At 43.8% G+C, this 19,785-nt stretch overlaps 1 protein-coding gene across 6 annotated transcripts in view; it reads right to left on the reverse strand.

The window, feature by feature from the left end:
• The window catches only part of TDRD12 (tudor domain containing 12), a 387,684-nt gene that overhangs the window by 122,587 nt on the left and 245,312 nt on the right, over nt 1-19,785 (reverse strand). For all 6 annotated transcript variants that reach the window (XM_029608411.1, XM_029608406.1, XM_029608409.1 and 3 more), the window contains one exon: nt 18,355-18,494. In XM_029608411.1, coding sequence (XP_029464271.1) covers nt 18,355-18,494 — 140 coding nt within the window. The remainder of the gene's footprint in view (nt 1-18,354; nt 18,495-19,785) is intronic.

Below are 19,785 nucleotides of genomic sequence, written 5' to 3' on the forward strand. Positions count from 1 at the left end.
GGTCCTCGACCCTGGCAGCGGCCTCAACCGGGGGAGGGTAGTCCCCTCAGGACCTCTCAACTCCCCTGGGAGGCAGGGCACCCGGGACTAAGGATTAAAAAAACAAACCCCAAATTGGTCATAAAACAACTAGGCCTAACAAAAACTAACTCAAAATTCAAACCTGACTAACCACCAGAATCAGGTCAGGCAGGGCTGTGACCGGACCTGCACCATCTACTGGAGACAGAGTAAGACTGAGGGGCTGTGACTGGCACAGGGGCATATAAGGCTCCGCCCACAAGTTTTAGTCTGTCTCCATCTACTGGTGCGGAGTCACAACCCAGGTGTCCTGGACTGATCCTGGTACGTACAGGGATCGCCTCTCTAAGATCCCAAGCATGGAAGATGAGCTACAACCGAAGTGCACCCTGACCCGGCACTTCCATTTAATAAGCATATCATCCCACTTGGCAGGATAAGTCAGGTTAAAAGGAGAAACACCTTGGCCAACCAAGCGAAGTATGGAAAGCCAAAGGCAGTACTAGCCCGAATAAGGCAAAAAAAACCAGGGAAAGAATGGTGATCCATTCCTTGAAGGTAAACAGGAAGATATTTTAGTCCACACCACAGCTACTCCTTTGACATCCTGACTGGAAGTCAGAAGAAGCAACAAATACAAGGAGGCAGACCCCGGAGCTGCTGGAAACTAGAGAAGCCGCTAGGCTGTATAATTAAATTGGGGTACCATCCTAACAATACACCCCTCCCACCCCCACTGATTCCAGCAGGGAGTTGACAAGAGGCTGACCTCTTCAGTAGAGAAACAACAAACAGAGCAAATCTCCCAAGGAAGAAGTCTGGAACCTATCCACCGAAAGATAAATCAGCGATGGTGCAAGAGCCAGCCCCTATAGAAACAGGATTTCCTCACTACCCTGGAAACCCAGAGAGTACCAGGTCAGGTTCAGTCTGATCAGCAGAACAGACTGTTCACTAATCTGGCATAGGTGTGAATGATAAACTTGTATTTCCAACTAATGACCTTGCGGCCCACAAGTGGAAAGTCTGCATACCACAAGGACCACCTTGTCCTTCTACAAATGTTACCATCGACATGATTATACCCAAAAGAGGTAAAGGCGGCACATGTGCCATTTGAGAGATAGATGGGTTAGAACCTGCTTCACAGAGGTAGGGCCCATATGCCAGAAGTAGTAGTCACCAAAGAAATGTATGCATGTTTGCACCCCACAGGTTTTAGAAGAGGTATTCCCCCCTGCAGGAGAAAGCTGAATATGTCACTAGGGAACATCTAAGTTGGACCCCCTGACTTTACTGGGAGTTTGAATCTAGAACAGCTCACCACGAAACAGCCAAACTGTACAGTAGCACAACAGCGGAGTGAGTACTCCTGCCCGACGGGTGCTTGGATCCCGTAGAGAAGAGAGAACAGCCTCCAATCAGAAACAAAAGAATTGCCCTCCCCTACCCCCCTGGAGATGGAGAGTAAGAACTCTTTCTCAGGGTGGAAGCAAGGCGTCCGAGAAGGAACCCAACAGGTCACCTCTGGAAAACCTTATCTCCTCTCCCAGAAGGGACAGGAAAGCATAGCAAGAATCAGGACAATCCTAAAACCTAATCTATTCTCCGAATGACAGTGGAATGTCTTCACTAACCTCTGAGGTTCAAGAAGTGACAAAGACCCACCACTGGTGGCTGCTAAGTTAGACTGGAAAGGTCACCATGGTAACTAAGCGTAAGGACACCAGCGACAAATGATCCAATTGACATCAACTGCCGCCCTCAACTCCCCCTGGTCCCTTAAAGAAACCTGCAAGGAGGGGTACCGATTAGGAGAATCAAGGCTCCACAACCCGAGCAAGGAACCTACAAGGGACTGTGCTCTGGTGAAGGAGATATGAGTTAAGCCCAGATTGGAGGGGCCTAAAAGGCCTACCCTTTACCCATAGGAGAAAGCTCCCAACACTATCACCCTAGTATCCACCCTTATTGTGGAGCGACCAGGACAGCAGTTTTAGCCATGACATGCCAGTGCATTGGTGACTGCAGAGCATAACATATTATGCCTCCAAGGGGGAAACACACAAATTAGGGGGCAACTAAATATTAGTGCCCCTGCACCAAAGTCTCACTCTGCAAGTGCAACACCTTGCACTCATGCAGTGGTACACCATCCTACCGACAGAGATATGTATACACTCGACATTATAGCAACCGTGGGAATAGTCCCACGCCACAGCCTAGACCGCACACATGTTAAGGCTGGTGGCTGCGCCCTGCAAAAGAGCTATCAAAAAGTATGTGATGATGCCCCTCTCATTGGTGCCACACAGCACCCACGGCAAGACACATGAGTGATGATGGAAACAATTATAACAGGGCACCTAGGAGATGATGGCGACAATGCCATCCATGGTGCCATAGAACTCCATGGTGCCAATGAGAATATCATCTAGTGGCGCCACAGTGGTGGGAGGAGTAGACAACTCCTGCTGGTGTCAAGCGCTCATGCTGCATGCCACTGTCTCAATGATGCCTTATGGAGTCCACGTGCACAGTGCCACTGAAGGCCTGTGTTAGCCCGTTGCTGGGCAGTGCGTAATGGCGTCATCCTCAGGGCTTGATAATTGTGGCGTCTGTGGTGCGACAGCATCAAGAATGCTCATGGTGTTCAGCAGCGATAGAGGTGCCCTGCAGTGTCCAAACACAGCCGTCGTGATACCAAAAGCATTGTCTATGCTTGTCTGCGACCAATCACATCTATAGCACTAAACGACGTGTGTCCAGGGCATAAGCAGGCATTGCAGCAGCGCTGAAGATGCTCGATGGCATCCTCTGTGCTCGACAACAGCAAGAGACTCAACAGCCTTGATAGCAAATAGCTAATGGTGCCCTCAGCGCCTGATGATCCAGATGGTCCAGCAGTACCAATGGCACCAATTTTGCCCAAAGGCATCAATGGTACTGTAGCACCCATGGCACCTGAAGGCAAAGGTCCCGTAGTATCAATGCATTCAACAGTACCCTGGGCACTTGAATGAGTGGAGGTGCCCAAAGGCATTGATGGCACTGTGAGGCAGTGCCTCTAGTAGTCCCCTATTTACCAGTGCAGGACCAGGTTAGATGCCGGTCCACCTTAAATGCCTTAAGGAGAGTATGCTCTATGGATGGTATCCTGCGGGGGCAGGTTAGGGCTCAGAGGATGTAATCAGAGACTAGGGAATAAGAGCTGGGATCCAGGTGGGGATAACCAGACCAGGCCCAGGTCTCCGGAAGGAAGGCAGCTCCTGTAACATAACACTGTCCAAACACTGAGCTGAGACGAAGCCTTACAGAGTAGACAGAGTATATTGTCTGAAGGTAAAGGCAGTCTATGGATGTGTATATGATTGAAGCTGTGAATAAAGATTATGTTTTAAGAAAGGTGGAGTCAGACTGAATTTCTGCCTCCAGGCCTGTGGGAATCACCACTTGTTCCCATATATGGTGTCATGAATGGAATTTTTCTAAAGCTTTGCACAGAAAAAAAAAACAGCCTCCAAGAAAGTGTTTGTTTGGAATAAAGAGTTGTGAACATGACCTGTGGTTCTAAACTTGGTACAGAACACCAGGGGGGGCCTGTGGCTCTAAAATAAAGTACAGAGCACAGGAGTGCTCAGAGCACGGTAGCTTGTGTGAAAGGGCGTGGGGCTCAGAAGCTGCATTGAAGAAAAAAAAACCCTCAAAGTTTAAAGTTTCAGGTAGAGAGGAAACTGTGAGTGGGCCTGGTTGCAGGGACAGCCAAGAAGTGGTAGATTTGTACTGGCTAACAGGAGAAGCCCAGCTGGAAATAGATAGGAAATTAAAAGTGATTTAGCTATTGTTTGTTATGCAGGGTTTGGTTTGGTTTTTTACATCTTTGTTTGCCTTGAAAAAAAAGAAAAGAGGGAGGAACACTGGTGCATCAGGGCTGTGCTGAACAGGGCAAGGGTGGTTCTATAACGAGGCAGGGTGAGGCTGCCGCTTCAGGCAGCAAGATTTTGAGGCCTAAAATTGCCCCTTCATTCAGGCAAACAACCCTGCAGGCAGGAAAGAATTGCTGGCGGCATGGAGACAAAGAGAAGAGATTGCCGGCCACCAGCAGCCAAAAATAGAGAGGAGAGACCACGTGCCTCCTCCAGAGCCCAGACCGGTGGTAGAGGGTTATTCACGACCAAGAAATTAAAAAGAGTGTGGGAGCAGCCAAGGAAAAACCAAAAAGAAAGGCCACTGCTAAAGCCAGTGGCGGCCAATGAACAAGAGGCCGCATGCCGCTGCCAAAACCTTGGCTGGCGGTGACTGAGAAAGGAAAAAGAAAACTGCGGGTCGTGGTGGTGGCCAAAGAAGAAAAAAAAAAAGAGACTGCGGGCTGCCACTGGAGCCAAGTTGGTGGCAAGCTAAGAAAGAGAGAGGAGGCTGCAGGGCAGGCTTGGAGACGGTGAAGAAATAAAAAAAAAGAGCTGTGGGCTGCCGTCAGATCCCAAGCTGGTGGTGGCTGAAGAACAAGAAAAGGTACAATATTTGTGTGTGGGGGGGGGCAGCTAGCTTGGGGGGGATGGGGGTGCAGCTTATGAGTGTGTATGAGAGGGTGTGTGTATGCATATGAGAGGGTAGGGGTGTGTATGTGCATGTATATGAAAGGGTGAGTATGTAAGAAAGGGAGGGTGGGTGTGGGTGGGTGTCTTTACGAGAGGGTGTGTGTCTGTATGAGGAGGAGGGTGGGGATGTCTGTATGAGAGGATGTGTGGGGTTGAGTGTGTGTGTATATGTATGAATGGGTTGTATATATGAAAGGGAGGGTGGGTGTGGATGGGTCTCTGTATGAGAGGATGTGTGTGTGTATGAGTGTCTGTGCATGACAGGGTGTGTAGCGTTTATAGGGGGTGACTGTGTGTATATATGAGGGTGGGTGGGTGAGAGGGTGGTGGGGTGGTGTGTGTGCATGTAAGGGAGTATGGAGGGGTGGTGTGTGTATGTATGAGAGGGTGGTGTATGTATATATGAGAGAGGGTGTGTGTGTGTGTGTGTGCATGTGTATCATGAGTGCATGGAAGAGGGAGAGAAGTGAATGAGTGTATGTGTGTGTATGCATGCATGTAATGGTGTGTGTGTGTAAAAGAAAGAGGGGGTGGGGCGAAAGGCAGTGGCCGCCATCATATCCCTCACCTCAGGCAGGCAGATTGCCCTTGAGCTGCCCCTGGAACAGGATGCGGCACTGGAAAAGCTGCCAGAGTGCGGTAAATGGAAACAAGGTGGGGCCCTCTTCCAACAAGCAAGCCACTCTGCAAGGAAGGCGTGCAGCTACAAGAAAACCTAGAGGGGGTGTGTGTAGCCAGGCTACTGTAGCACAGAATGCAGCAGTCAGAGCATGACTGAAGGAAGCTGGCAAGCCTGGATCTGGAATCTCCAGAAGGAAGACAGATTACAAGTAAGCCTTACAAGGAGTCAGTGGGCCTGGACTGAGAACAGACCCAGGAAATACACCGGGCCATGGCCAACTTCTATTTAGAATGGAGCTCGTGGTCTTGTAAAAACGTGGGTGATAACGGAAGTGTCCACGAGAGGGCATTACAGAATGGCCAGTGGGCTGCAACATCAATTGGCTAGAGGATGGCACTACAGGTGGTCCTGAGGAAGACCCTGTAGGGTACCCAAACACTACCAGGAATCCAGATACTGCTCTTGTGAGAAGCCCCGAGAAGGGGGCGGTGAAGAACCCTTGAGAGTAGGGTCACACAATCCTGGGGCAGGCAACAAAGACTGCCCAGGAGGAGGCAATATTGAGAAGGTGGAAGTTGGCACTACAGGAGGTCCTGAGGAAGACCCTGTAGGGTGCCCAAACACTACTGGAAGTCCAGAGACAACTCCTATGAGAATCCCAGAGAGAGAGGGCACGGAAAGGCAAGTGGAAGATGCCATGGAGAGCCCATAGGATGGCGCTGCAGAGAACCCAGCAAGTGAGGCTGTGGAGGAGCCAGCGACCAGTGTGGGTGACTGACCAGAGTGTACAGATGTGGAAACTGTGGAGAGCCCGGGGGGGGGGGGGGGGGGGGGGGGGGACCATGGAGAGCCCAGAAGGAGGTGCTGTGGAGAACCTGGAGGAAGAGTCCAAAGAGAGCCCAAAAGGCAGAACGGTGGAGACTCAACTGAGGATACAGAAGAGCCAAGGAGGGGGCTCTGCATCAGAGACAGCAGATGCCAGGAAGCAGGCGCAGCTGGTCATAGAGGAACTAGCACTAGTTGTTCCCCAAACAGTTCATGAAGCTCCTACAGGGTAGAATTCAAACCCAGAGCCAGGAAAGGACTTAAAGGACTGGGTATGTGCAGTGCACGAACAGCACACTAGGAGGTGGTAGTGACACTGTCAAACGTAACCCTAAGAGAGAAGGGGGTGAGCATGTTATGAGATCTCTGTTCCCAGGCATAACTGGTGGGAAGCCAGAGGAAAGGAACCAGGAGGTCTTGGACTCTCCTGGATGGGATCTAAGAAGGAGTAGGGATGCTTGACCCAATGGATCCCAGCTGAGGGGTGGGGTATGTGAGACAATGCCCTTGGTGGTCCTCTATCTACCTGTGCAGGATCAAGCTAGACAACTGGTCCATCTTAAATGCCTTAAGGAGAGTATGTTCTATGGGCGGGATCCTGCAGGGCAGGTGGGGCTCAGAGAGCATAGCTAGGGAGTAAGAGCTGGGATCCAGGTGGGGATAACCAAAACAGGCCCAGGTCTCCAGCAGCTCCTGTAACTTAATACTGTCCAAACACTGAGCTGAGATAAAGCCGTATAAACTGTGAGTAGACAGCGTACACTGTCTGAAGGTAAAGGCAGTCTACCATTGTGTGTATGACTGAAGCTGTGAATAAAGATTATGTTTTAAGAAAGGCTGGAGTCAGGCTGAATTTCTACCTCCAGGCCTGTGGGAACCAGTCTCAGAGCATATCGCGGTCAATGGCTTCTACAACGTCTAAGGCAATCACCTTGCTAGAATCTATGGCAGTCTGTGGCCTCAATTTGTGCCCCCAACACTCTATGGCACCTAAAATGCTTGAAGAAGTTGATGGCGGCAACAGCACATAATGGCGCATATGGCACTCGACATCGCCAGTGGCGTTCAATAGTGTTGGCACCCAGGGCACTTGATGGCGCCCCAGGTCTACGACATTGATGGCACTTCACAGAACCCGCAGTGCTCAGTGGCATCAATGGCACTCACAGTGCCCATATGGACACTGCAATGGCACTCTGTGCCTACAGCATTCGACTACGTTGAAGTGCTCAATGGTGCACCTGGAATGCCTGTTCCTTGACAGAGGTTGAGGGCACCCATGGTGCGAGGGCATCCATTGAGCCCCATGTCACTGAAGGCAATTGTAGCACTCGAGGACCATAATGCTCGGCTATGCCAAAGGTGTTTGATGGCAATGATAGTGCCCATAGTGCTTGATGGTGTCCATGGCATCCCATTGCTGGATGATGTTCAACCGTATTGAGGGCAGCCATTGCAATTAACAGCATTGATGATGACCATGGTGCTCGATGGCAGCCATGGTGCCCAATGGCATCGAGGGAATCTCTGGCGCCCATAGGCATCAAGGGCATTCATGGCGCTAGACGGCATCGAGGGCATCTAAGGCTCTTCCTGGCACTCACCAACACCTGCCATCCACAGTCCTCAATAGCCCTTGCTTCGAGGACCATCTCAATGGCGTCTGGGGAGGCCAGTGCTCAATGATGTCCATGGCATCTGATACATCCCTGACGCTGACGCATCAGATCATTGGTGCTCTGGAACGGTCATGAATGAGCAACAAATATAGGGCATGGCACCGATGGTACAGCAGCAATACTAATAGTACAGGCTCATGCTCACCCTCTCTCTCAAGGAGACTGCATTGTCAGCTGACAAGCAGGAGGGATGTTTGTCATCCAGGGTATTTGAGACCCCTGGAGACTAGTTCCTAGGAGTGTGGGGGGATGATGAGCTCTCCTCCCCACAGGAACAATCCGGCACTCGATTCCTTCACTGCCTGGATCTCTGTTGATGCCCAGAAGTTGGACATCACATGGAACTCCAGCCTGGGCAAGAACTCAGTCTGCATATAGAATACATACTAGGTATATACACTGGGTGAATAGAACTAACTCCTCTATGAGTACTATATCATTTAATTCAAAAAGAGGATAGCATATATCTTTTAATCATTTATTAATACAAATCTTCATTAATTAGTTTCAAAAATGTGTCCAATTTAAAACAACACACACATCCCTACACACTCATACCTTAAAAATATATATTTCAAGGAAGGTACACATAAAAACCCCTTTGATACCCGTAATGACTTGATGCAAGAACCATTATACCCTGTGGGAAAAACCCACTTACAGTCTATTTATACACATTTATCTACGACGAACGAACTCCTTAAGTGTCTCCTTCCTTCTTGACGCTATGTTTGAATTTATGTCTGGCTTGTCTCGATGTAATCAACCCCAACAAGCGGCCCCTGTTTCGCAATCGTTTGCTTCCTCAGGGGGGAAAAAACCTCTGAGAAAACCAAACGAAACATAACATTAAAAAATGAGGACACATTGTTGGGGTTGATTACATCGAGACAAGCCAGACATAAATTCAAACATAGCGTCAAGAAGGAAGGAGACACTTAAGGAGTTCGTTCGTCGTAGATAAATGTGTATAAATAGACTGTAAGTGGGTTTTTCCCACAGGGTATAATGGTTCTTGCATCAAGTCATTACGGGTATCAAAGGGGTTTTTATGTGTACCTTCCTTGAAATATATATTTTTAAGGTATGAGTGTGTAGGGATGTGTGTGTTGTTTTAAATTGGACACATTTTTGAAACTAATTAATGAAGATTTGTATTAATAAATGATTAAAAGATATATGCTATCCTCTTTTTGAATTAAATGATATAGTACTCATAGAGGAGTTAGTTCTATTCACCCAGTGTATATACCTTGTACGGTTACCTAACCTTTTGGGTGGGTTATAACATGGAGGACTCCATGTGGAGTTTCACAGACCAGGCGGCTCAGGATATTCTGTCAGGGTTGCGTTTACTTGATTCAGAGACAGTGGAGCCAGTGGTGGAGGCGGATTGGGAGTCTTATATGAAGTTGAGTAAGAAATTGATACGCATGGAGTTGCATGCGAAGACCCTCTCAGAATATTGCCACGTGAAGCGCATACCGCGTGGATTGAGAATGAACAAAGCACCCTCGTTTTATTCAAACAATGACAATTTCGTGGCTAAATGGAACGCTATACTAAGTAAGTGTTCATATGATCTTATGCTGCTTACTATTTCATACATTAAGGTTGAGATTAATGAATCGGCTTCTAAGGAATTACAGAGTATAGCTAGTTCATGTCCTATTGAGGGTTATGATGTACAGTTAGAGGACTACCAAAAACAATTGGACACCTTTAGAGAAGAGATAAAAAAGGTTAAACTGAGTAAATATTACAGGGATGAGAGGGATTACACCCAGGGGTATGTGTATGCTTGGATGCAAAAGGGCAAAAAATACAATGCCAGACCACGAGCCGGCTTTTCGTCTTCTGGAGACTCTTCCGATGATGATAAAACAGGGGAAGAGATTCCACCTAGGAAGGTTACATTTCAAACAGGATCGGGGGAAAGAACTGTATCTGGGGATGGTAATCAGCGAGTGCCTTTTTTACGCTCACAGATGAAACAGACACAAGGAGATACAGGACAAAGAAATTTACAAAAGGGGGGGATCCATCGATATCGACGTTATTAAGGGATAATGTGGAGGAAGATGCTAATATAGTTATTAATATCTCCAATAAAAGATTATCCAAGGAAATGATATCAGTTTTGAGTAAAGGAATGACCTTTGTTCCGGAGAGACACGCCCCTTTTGACACTAGAGTAGAATTGCAGAGATTTTTTAGGCGCATTAGATTGAGGGACTTTTTTGGTCCTAGAGATATTGATAATGAGTCTGATAAAAAATTATATCGTGTATCCACTTGGATGCCTCCGGTCCCTCCACATCCGCTTATAGTTGCTTTTGAACATTTAGTATTGGATGATTTGGTTCAGATTGAATCTGAACAAGAAATCCTTAAATACAATTTGAGTAGAGTGGAATATGAAGCGATTGGTGAATTACAATCTGATTCCTCTATAGTAATATCTGCAGCGGATAAGGGAGGAGCTGTGGTTGTCTTAGATGCTGTTTTGTACCAAGAAGAAGCATTACAACAATTAATGGACACTTCCACATACATTGTTTTGGGGCAGGACCCTACAGGCATATTATGTGTCAGAATTAAGGAATTATTAGATCAGGCCTTAAAAGAGCGAGTTATTTCTAAACAGGAATTTAAATGGTTGTTTCAAGCACATCCTTCTGTGCCGTATTTTTATACGGTCCCTAAGATTCACAAATCTTTGGAGCGGCCTCCGGGTAGGCCTATAGTGTCGGGCATTGGGTCCATTTTTGAGCCCATAGCTAAATACATTGATAGCTTACTTCAAGTAAAAATCATTCAGGTACAGTCTTATGTGAGAGACTCCATGGATTTTTTATCCAGCTTAACTGATACATTGGCATCTACAGCACAATGGTTGGTCACAGCCGACATCTCATCCCTTTATACCAACATACCGCAGTCAGAGGCGGTTTTGATAGTAAGAACCATCTTGGATGATATGGGTTTTTCTTACCGGAAACACAAATTGTTAATGCAACTGGTTAAGCTTGTGTTAACAGAGAGTTATTTCCGGTTCGAGGGGGTTTACTATAAACAGGTGAGGGGCATCCCCATGGGATCCCCGTTAGCACCAACGGTAGCGGGGCTGTATGTAGCCCGATATGAAGATTTACATATATATTCCTCTGACTTTTTTACCCAGATTACAACCTGGAAGCGGTATATTGATGACCTGTTCTTCATATGGACCGGTGATGATGAGATATTAGCTGAATTTTGCCATTATATGAATACGTGTGATGTCAACTTACAGTTCACATTTGTGAAAGATAGAATGAAGGTACCATTTTTGGATATAGCTATCACTAGATGTAGGAATCACTTTGAGACATCAGTTTTCAAGAAACCCACAGATAGGAACACCTTACTCCATGCGAAGAGTTTTCATCCCCGCAGGTTAAAAGAGAACATCCCAGCAGGTCAATTCCTTAGATATAGACGGTTGTGCTCCTCTGTGGAGGAGTACAAAGTCAAAGCTCAAGAGTTATCCAACCGCTTTGTGGAGAGGGGTTATAGTAAAAGAATCATCAAGAAAGCGTATAAAAGGGGATTGTTTGCTAATCGTGATAATTTGCTATCAGTTCAGGTCAAAGATAAGATTTCCAGAGTGGTATGCACCCTTCCATATTCCACGAAAACTACAGCCATTAAACAGAGTATTAAGAGACAATGGAGGATCATATCTGCATTACCGGGTTTTTCTGAGCCACCCATATTTGCTACCAAGAAGGGTAGAAATTTAAGACAACGATTGAAATACAGAAAACCAATGGACATAGACACTACTGTCATGGGTCAGTTCCAGTGTGGACATTGTTCTGTATGCAAGAATGTTTTACAAATTAAACACTATCGATGTAAAACGTTGTCAGTCCCGTACGAATTGCGAGGTTGTTATACATGCTCGTCTGAGCAAGTGGTTTATGCCATAGTTTGCCCTTGTGATATGATATACATTGGCCACACAACTAGAGCCATCAGACAGAGGATAATAGAACATAAAAGTTGCATCAGAACAAAAAAGGAATTTGCCCCATTGGTAACACATTGGCTACAGATGGGACATACTGTGGAAGATGTTAGATACTTTGTTATAAGACAATGTGTCAGTAAAGAGGGTGATGTGCATCGTTTACTGATTAAATGGGAGCAACAATGTATATTTAAGTGGCAGACTTTGTTGCCGACTGGTTTAAACGCTGAAATTGAGTGGCAGGCTTGCTTTTAGAGTATTCTATACTATGGATATCTTAAAGGAGGGGTGTTGTGGATTTATACCTAAGAATTGGGTAATGGAGTAAGGCAAGTAGTTGAGGTTTATAGTTGATGGAGGATTTTTTTGAATGTAGTAGGGCAGATACTTCATTTTTGCCAGTAATATTGAATGTTTTGTTCTCCATTACGTTGTTTGAATTAGTGGGAGAGGGTGCATAGTTGTTGTTTGTTTTGATCTGGTGGGAGGCGTGGTTGCGTATACACGTTCTTTTAAACTAAGAATGTAGATGGTTGTCGACGCGGTATAATAAAACTTGGAATTGTTAACACACATCGATGCAGCGTAAGATGGTGGTTCACCTTTGTGCGTTTTTGACGTTGAAGAGACGTAGAAGGGAGTGGTGTCCGATGCGGCACAATAAAGCTTTGAGTTGTTAGCATAGGGTTAACATACTTTGACGCAGCGTAAGAGGGTGGTTCACCTTTGGGCGTTTTTTTGCCGCTGAAGAGAGATTGAAAAAATGTTGGTAAGGTATGTGAGTTTCAATAGGGGTATAAGGGAATACTGTAGGAGTTTTGAAACCATAGTAGCTTATAGTCATAAATATGGATATGTTACAGATGGAATTCCCTTGTTACAATATTACATTCGATATGAAAAAGACCGCGTTGGAGACGGTTTGAAAGTGAGTACAGGAGACGGTTTGAGATTCAGGTTGAAAGTGAGCACAGAAGAGTTCTGGTTGGGTAAGTGTTGAGGTGATAATGGTTTGGGATTGTTTGAGTTATTGTAATTATGTTGAAACAGAATTGCAATATGGGAATGTGTCCTCATTTTTTAATGTTATGTTTCGTTTGGTTTTCTCAGAGGTTTTTTCCCCCCTGAGGAAGCAAACGATTGCGAAACAGGGGCCGCTTGTTGGGGTTGATTACATCGAGACAAGCCAGACATAAATTCAAACATAGCGTCAAGAAGGAAGGAGACACTTAAGGAGTTCGTTCGTCGTAGATAAATGTGTATAAATAGACTGTAAGTGGGTTTTTCCCACAGGGTATAATGGTTCTTGCATCAAGTCATTACGGGTATCAAAGGGGTTTTTATGTGTACCTTCCTTGAAATATATATTTTTAAGGTATGAGTGTGTAGGGATGTGTGTGTTGTTTTAAATTGAACACATTTTTGAAACTAATTAATGAAGATTTGTATTAATAAATGATTAAAAGATATATGCTATCCTCTTTTTGAATTAAATGATATAGAATACATACTGCCAGTCCCAACAACACCTGACAAAGACACAAAAGACAGATTATGGGGAAGACACAGAAAATAGGCTGCAAATGCAGCATTATTTATTATGAAAAGAAAGCAGACTCTGCCAGGTGGCTGGCAGAGCGCAGAAATAAGAGAAAAGGGAGAGCTTCCAAGATGGCAACCTGAGCGGTTATGCTGAGAGGAGCTCCCGATTTTTCTTTGAATTACTTGTTGCTGATATGCCGCATACAAAGCGCAAAGCCCGAGTCCGGTGTGGGGAAAGCGCCTCCACACCGGTGGAAATAACTCAGCCTAGGATCGAAAGTTTCTTCGCAGCAGTGCCCCCACTTACACCGGGAGGACAGGTCGCTGAGGAGCAGGCTATAGAGCGTGAGCTTGCATCTCTGACTGAGACATCGCTAAGCCCCGGATCACCAGTGAGACCGGCGCCCCCAGGCCAAACCTAGGAAAGAAAGTTGATGGATACTGCAAGCCCGTCGGAGGGAATCCTGAGAGAGGCAGAAGCAGTCGAGAGAAGTGCAACAACTCAAGGACTTACCACATAGGAGCAAGAAACCAAGTTAGAACCCCCCCCCCCGAGGAGCTGGGGAAGAAGAGCTGAACCATGGCAGCAATACTTGAGGTTTCGAATCCTGGGAATGACACCTGTCTAGCATCAGGACTGGGTGTAGGGGTGGAACAGGGAAGTGTTAAGAATACTAAATTGTCTGTGAATGCTCCAGAAGTTACTCTTACGTCTATATGGACAGCTATTCAATCCTTAGAGAAAGCCATTTTAGGCTTAACTAAGGAAGTTTTGGAAGTTAAACAGCAAGTCAACCAGAACACTGCAGAAATAGTGGTCCAAAATAGTAAAATTGAAAAATTAGAAACACGAGTTTCTAAACTGGAAAAAATTCAATCTGAAATAATTCTGAATGATGATGTGACAAACAGAAGATTAGAAAAGATTGAGAATAATTTAAGAGCACACAATTTAAGATTTCTAAACTTTCCTGTCTTAAGAAATATTGCTCCAATGGAACTGTAAGTTGTATGTCTCAAATACTGAAAGTACCGGAAGAACTTAAACCTGTAATAGCAAAGGCTTATAATTTTATCCAACTGAGGATAATCGTAACATAGAAGATCAAGTTCCACCAGACTTAACATCTTTGCTGGAATCATCACAGGAACTGGTAGTTTCACAGCGCAGACCTTTGTTAGTTACCTTTACATTTCTGATGGATAAAAACAATATTTTCAAACATTACTTCAGAAATGGTCAAGCTTTTCTTTTTTTTTGGTCAAAACGTCTGGTGCTACCAGGACCTGGTTAAGCAAACTCAGCTAAGAAGGAAAGCTTTCCTAAATATGAAGGAGGAAGTTACACGGAAAGGAGCGACTTTTAAGATGCAATTTCCCTGCAAATGTTGTGTGTTCTTTCAGGATCAGAGATTCGTTTATTTTGATCCAATACAGCTTAGATCCTTCCTGGATTCCCACCCTAACCCCATATAGACCTGCTGTTGTGATATATAGATAATATGTGGGGCCCGCCCAGATCCCCAGAAAATGTACCAGATTATATTTCTATTAGATTTAGATCGCTCTGATTGCTTATTCTCCCCATATTTCTTCTATTTGATTAGAGTACAGAGTTATATTGTTTTTCCAAGTATGTTTAATTTTTGTTGCAATTTCTTTCCATGTATCTAAGATATTTCAATAACAATTGGATGCTTGTATTTTGTTTAAAAATGCATAAATAAATAATTGAAAAAAGAAAGGGAAAACAGAAAATATTGTAAGGTAAGTATGAAAAAGGCTCTTAGAAAAAACAGCTGCAGCTTCAGGGGAAAAAAGCACAGCAGTGGCTGGGAAAGAGAAAGCAAAGCTAAATACTGCAATCACATGGCTTTGTGGGGGGAGGAGAGAGACTAAGGGACTCTGCCTAGGGGGCAGGGAAATAACTACAGCTGCAAATGCTCAGCAAAGCATGCTGAAAGCGCTAGATTCTTTGAGATCAAAGCTCTGTGACGGGCTCCATCGGATGATGTCACCTATGTGTAAGGACTGCCAGCCTGCTTGTCCTTGGAGGAAAAAAAACATTTCTTGCAATATAAAGCTGTTTTAAAATTATAATCATAAATATCTGTAAGAATTAAACTGTCATTTCCTAACAGAGCTCAAATAAAGCTAAGTGGCTCACCCGTATCATAGGTTCTCCATAGACAGCAAGATAAATCAGCTACACAAAAGGTGATGATATCCTGACAGTGCTGGGATGATAAAGCTCCCTCAGGGCTCAGAAAAACCAAGGTTGAGTGAATAGGCACGGATGCCCACTGCTCAAGTCTTTCTTTATAGAAAGCTATTCTTTAACTTTAAAGGGAGGTGGGAGGGACTGAGAACAGTAGTTACAGGTGAACTTTACTTTCTCTATGGACAAGCATCTTAAAGTCAGTCACACAAGTAGAGAATTCCTAGCTGAGAGCTGCATTTGATTAATTTATCTAAACATTGCAGATGTGTTATCACAACCCATAATTATTGCTTGTAGCTGGAGGGTAGAGTTAGAGAGATTAATTAAATGTTTTTAAGAACTTCCTGTCCAAAACGGATGTCTTGACAGGAAGCATTTTGTAGATGTAAAGAGCTTTAAAGGTATGTAAAGAAGATCAAATAGCAGTCTTGCAGATATCTATGGAAACAGAACAAAGATACGCCAAATAAGCTGCAATTGCCCTAACCTGATAGATTTTCACTTTTTTTTGAAGTTGCAGTCCTGACTGATTGTAGCAAGATGTGATGCAATCAGATATCCAAGTGGATAGGGTTCTCTATGTTATCAATATCCTTATAAGACTTTCTGTAAGACTTTGTTTTGCCTAAATAGAATAAAACTCTTCTGCAGTCCTTTGCGTGAAGAGCTTGCCTGTCCTTATGAGCACGAGGTATGGAAAAGAATGCTAGTAATACGATGGATTAATTTAAATGAAATAAAGACCATCTTGGGTAGAAATGTAAGCTATTATCTTCAAAATTACCCTGCTGCAGAAAATCTGAGTATAAGGAGCATATGATACCAGAGCTTTCAATTTGCTTACTCTTGGGTCAGAAGCAACTGCTATTAAAAACAAAACAGGCTTCATAAAGTTGTGCAAGGATTACATTCAGATCCCAAGGAATATTTCTTCCAGCTGTCTACCTTCCTGGAACCCAAACTCAGGTAACAGACAGCTTAAGTCTTCAGCTTCAACCACACTAAAGATAGTTACACACTCAGATAGTGCAGGAGCTCTTTTAGCTTTGGAGCATGCTGCAGATAGACCTTTTTGCATTGTCCCTTAACACAGGGTTTCCCAAACCTGTCCTGGGGACCCCACAGCCAGTCGGGTTTTCAGGATATGCACAATGAATATGCATGAGATAAATGTGCATGTTCGGAGTCTCCAAGGTATGAAAATGTATCTCATGCATATTCATTGTGGATATCCTGAAAACCCGATTGGCTGTGGGGTCCCCAGGACAGGTTTGGGAAGCCCTGCCTTAACAATGTTACAACATACATAAGATCAGCAAAAGACAGAATAGCAGCTGATACTTTCTCCAATCTATGGAAAAGAGAACTCCACTGATATCTACATTTCAAATCCTTGAGGTTTCTCGGCAAAGCCTGTAAGAATCCATTCCCCTCCCCTGCTCGTTGATGTAGAACATTGCTCCTTGGTTGTCTGGATCAATACTACCTTGCTTTTCAGCCACAAAGTGAATGCTTTTAAAGCAGGGAAAACTGCTCTTAATTCTAAACCTGAAGCATCTTCCACTTCCATGACTAGGTTCCTTGAACACATACGTCTCTCAGGTGAGCTCCCTGTGACTGAAAGTATCATTGCTGAGAATTTCTTGAAATTGTGGTTGGTGAAAAAAAATCAACTTCTCTTAGTATATATGGTAGGAATGTGGTTTTAGTTAAATGCCAGAAATATGAGTGACAATTGCCTAATGACAATCCTTCAAAGCTTTTGATAGGTTATACAAGCAATGGTGTTGAATGGCTAAGAACAGCTGTCACGTACATCGCAAGTAGGAAAACCATATGCTATCTGCAATGTAAGTGACAGCTACTCTTAGCCATTTATCACCATTACTAGTATAACTAATAAAAAGGTATGAAGGATTATCATTAGGCACGGAGCTTGTCTCATGTGGAAATGGGCAAAGAGTAACGAACTGTTGCTGCCATATGACCTAATATCTTCATCTGCTGCAGTGAAATGAAGACATTTCCTTTAGACACTGTGAATTAAGATCTGTATGTAAGTATCTGAGATTCAATGAAGTAAACCAGCTGTTTTAGAACTATGGAAAGATGGTGCACAGAGAGTTCATCTTGAATTTTCCTTTTCTAAATTTTATTTTAAATGAAAAATGAACAAAATAAACACATTTAACTTAAATCTAAATACAATGAGTAGCTTTGAAAAGGGCAAAAAATGTGCTAATTCGTACAAGCAGATGAAAAAGACTGAAGTCTTGTGGGAAGGCCTGTTCATTAGAGCTTTTCTGTACTATTGCCGTCAGGATGCCATCACCCACTCAATGTAGCTGACTTATAGTGCTTGCTCATGAGAAGAAAAAAAAACCTATATATGACAACATTAGACAGCTCTGTTCCATACAGGTGATGCTGAAATGTGGGTGAGAAAAGATAATACAATTTGAAGCAGTAAGTTAGAGAGCTAGCAGGGACTAACTCAGCTGGATGGGCCTATTTCAATCCATACGGCATTCTTAGTATAATACAAAAATTGCACAAAGATCAGTCATCCTATTTTATCAACCGAGACACTAAAATAGTTTTATAGTAACTATGCTTTTTCCTTAATATTTATTGAATTTTTTTTTTTTAGAAAATGCCAATTTATAATCATGTGAAACTTGTTTAAATGCTTTGCAGTTTTATACCTTCATAGAAGCTGAATTCACTCAGTTTCGCTGTTAAATTAAAATTGAAGTTTATTTATGACGGATGACTGAAGAGTCAATATTCATAAGAAATCTTTAGTAAAAAGAAAATAAAATTATTCAAACCTTTTGAAGTTTATTTTGAAAATTTCCAGACATGGTAAACAGACGTAAACCAAAGATTTGATGAGATACTGGGAAATCATAGTGAATTACACAAGTTGCATCAGTAATGTGAAGAGATGGTATGCAGTCATCGGTTAAAACTACAAAATAAAGTAACAGTGAGATAATATTCCTTCAATTTCCTATATACTAACTAAAAGAAATGTTCTGAAAATATCAGTAAGGCAAAGAATTAAAACCAATACCAAGTATAAAAGTAATGTTCCAGCTACTGTATTTTTTCTGGAAATCAAAAGAAAGCCATAGTATATGCTAATATCCTCAGTTTCAAAGGCAAATTCCCATTAAATAGCCTCATCTACCATTCCCCCTCAAAAGCCCATTCCTAACCTCACTGAGCCACAAGTAAATACCGCAGAAAACAGTGAGTGCCACCGAAATAAAAAATGGCAATTTTCAGGAAAGAGCATGGGTGAGGCCTAGGGAGGGAAAGATAAGCAGCAAGCAATCATGATGCCTACCAAGGCATATACAGAAAGCAAGAGAGACAAGATAAAAGGAGGAAAAAAAGAGATATAAAAATGAGAAACAAATCCGGCATATGATACTCCCCTGTAAGAGAGCAATCACCAACGGACCCTTTCAGAGATTTATCCATCTTAGTGGTCTTAAAGTGGTAAAGCTGTCCATGTATTATCGTTACTTGCATGAGTCTTCCCGCTATACTATATATGACAGTAGTTCTGCGGCCTGGTCCACTGAACTGGGATGTGAAATTACGCCCAAGGCCCTGTTACTCAGTACCCAGACTGTTCAAAAGGCAGTTTTTAGTGTGTACATGCGAGAATTGCATTTTAAGATTGCTCTCCGGCTGCTTTTTTGGCCAAGGAGGGCTTTCCTTGCTGGGTTTGTCCAATCCGGGGCGTGTCCCAAATGCTCGCAACCCCATGCCTCTTTATTGCACTGTTTATGGGACTGTGTGGTTGTACGACAATTTTGGACTATGATTTCCCATTTTCTTTCTGAACCTTTCACGGCGAGCCTTTGTTTGCTGGGAATTTGTCATGCGCAAGGGACCAGGAGACCACCGCGGACATTGTTACTTCATAAAGTTCGGCTGACGGCCCTCAAAATTATTTTACGTCATTGGATCTCCGCTACACCTCCATCACTACTCGAGTGGAAGGATGCCATGTTGGACCTTTATCTATTGGAACGTAAATCGTTTCCACAAGCTTCACAGACCCAGCGGACCAGGCTCAGCAATATCTGGTCTCCCATTCTTAAAATGCTCCCTTTACCTGCTTCTGTTACCTCACTAATCTAGCTGTTATTCTTAATTTGCGGATTGTGGGACAGTGATCTGATGCTTGTTTATGTTTATCTTTATATCTTTATGTTTATCTTTATATCTTTATACCTATATGTATC

This window comes from Rhinatrema bivittatum, chromosome 7 (assembly GCF_901001135.1).
Source record: "Rhinatrema bivittatum chromosome 7, aRhiBiv1.1, whole genome shotgun sequence".
Taxonomy (NCBI): Eukaryota; Metazoa; Chordata; class Amphibia; order Gymnophiona; family Rhinatrematidae; genus Rhinatrema; species Rhinatrema bivittatum.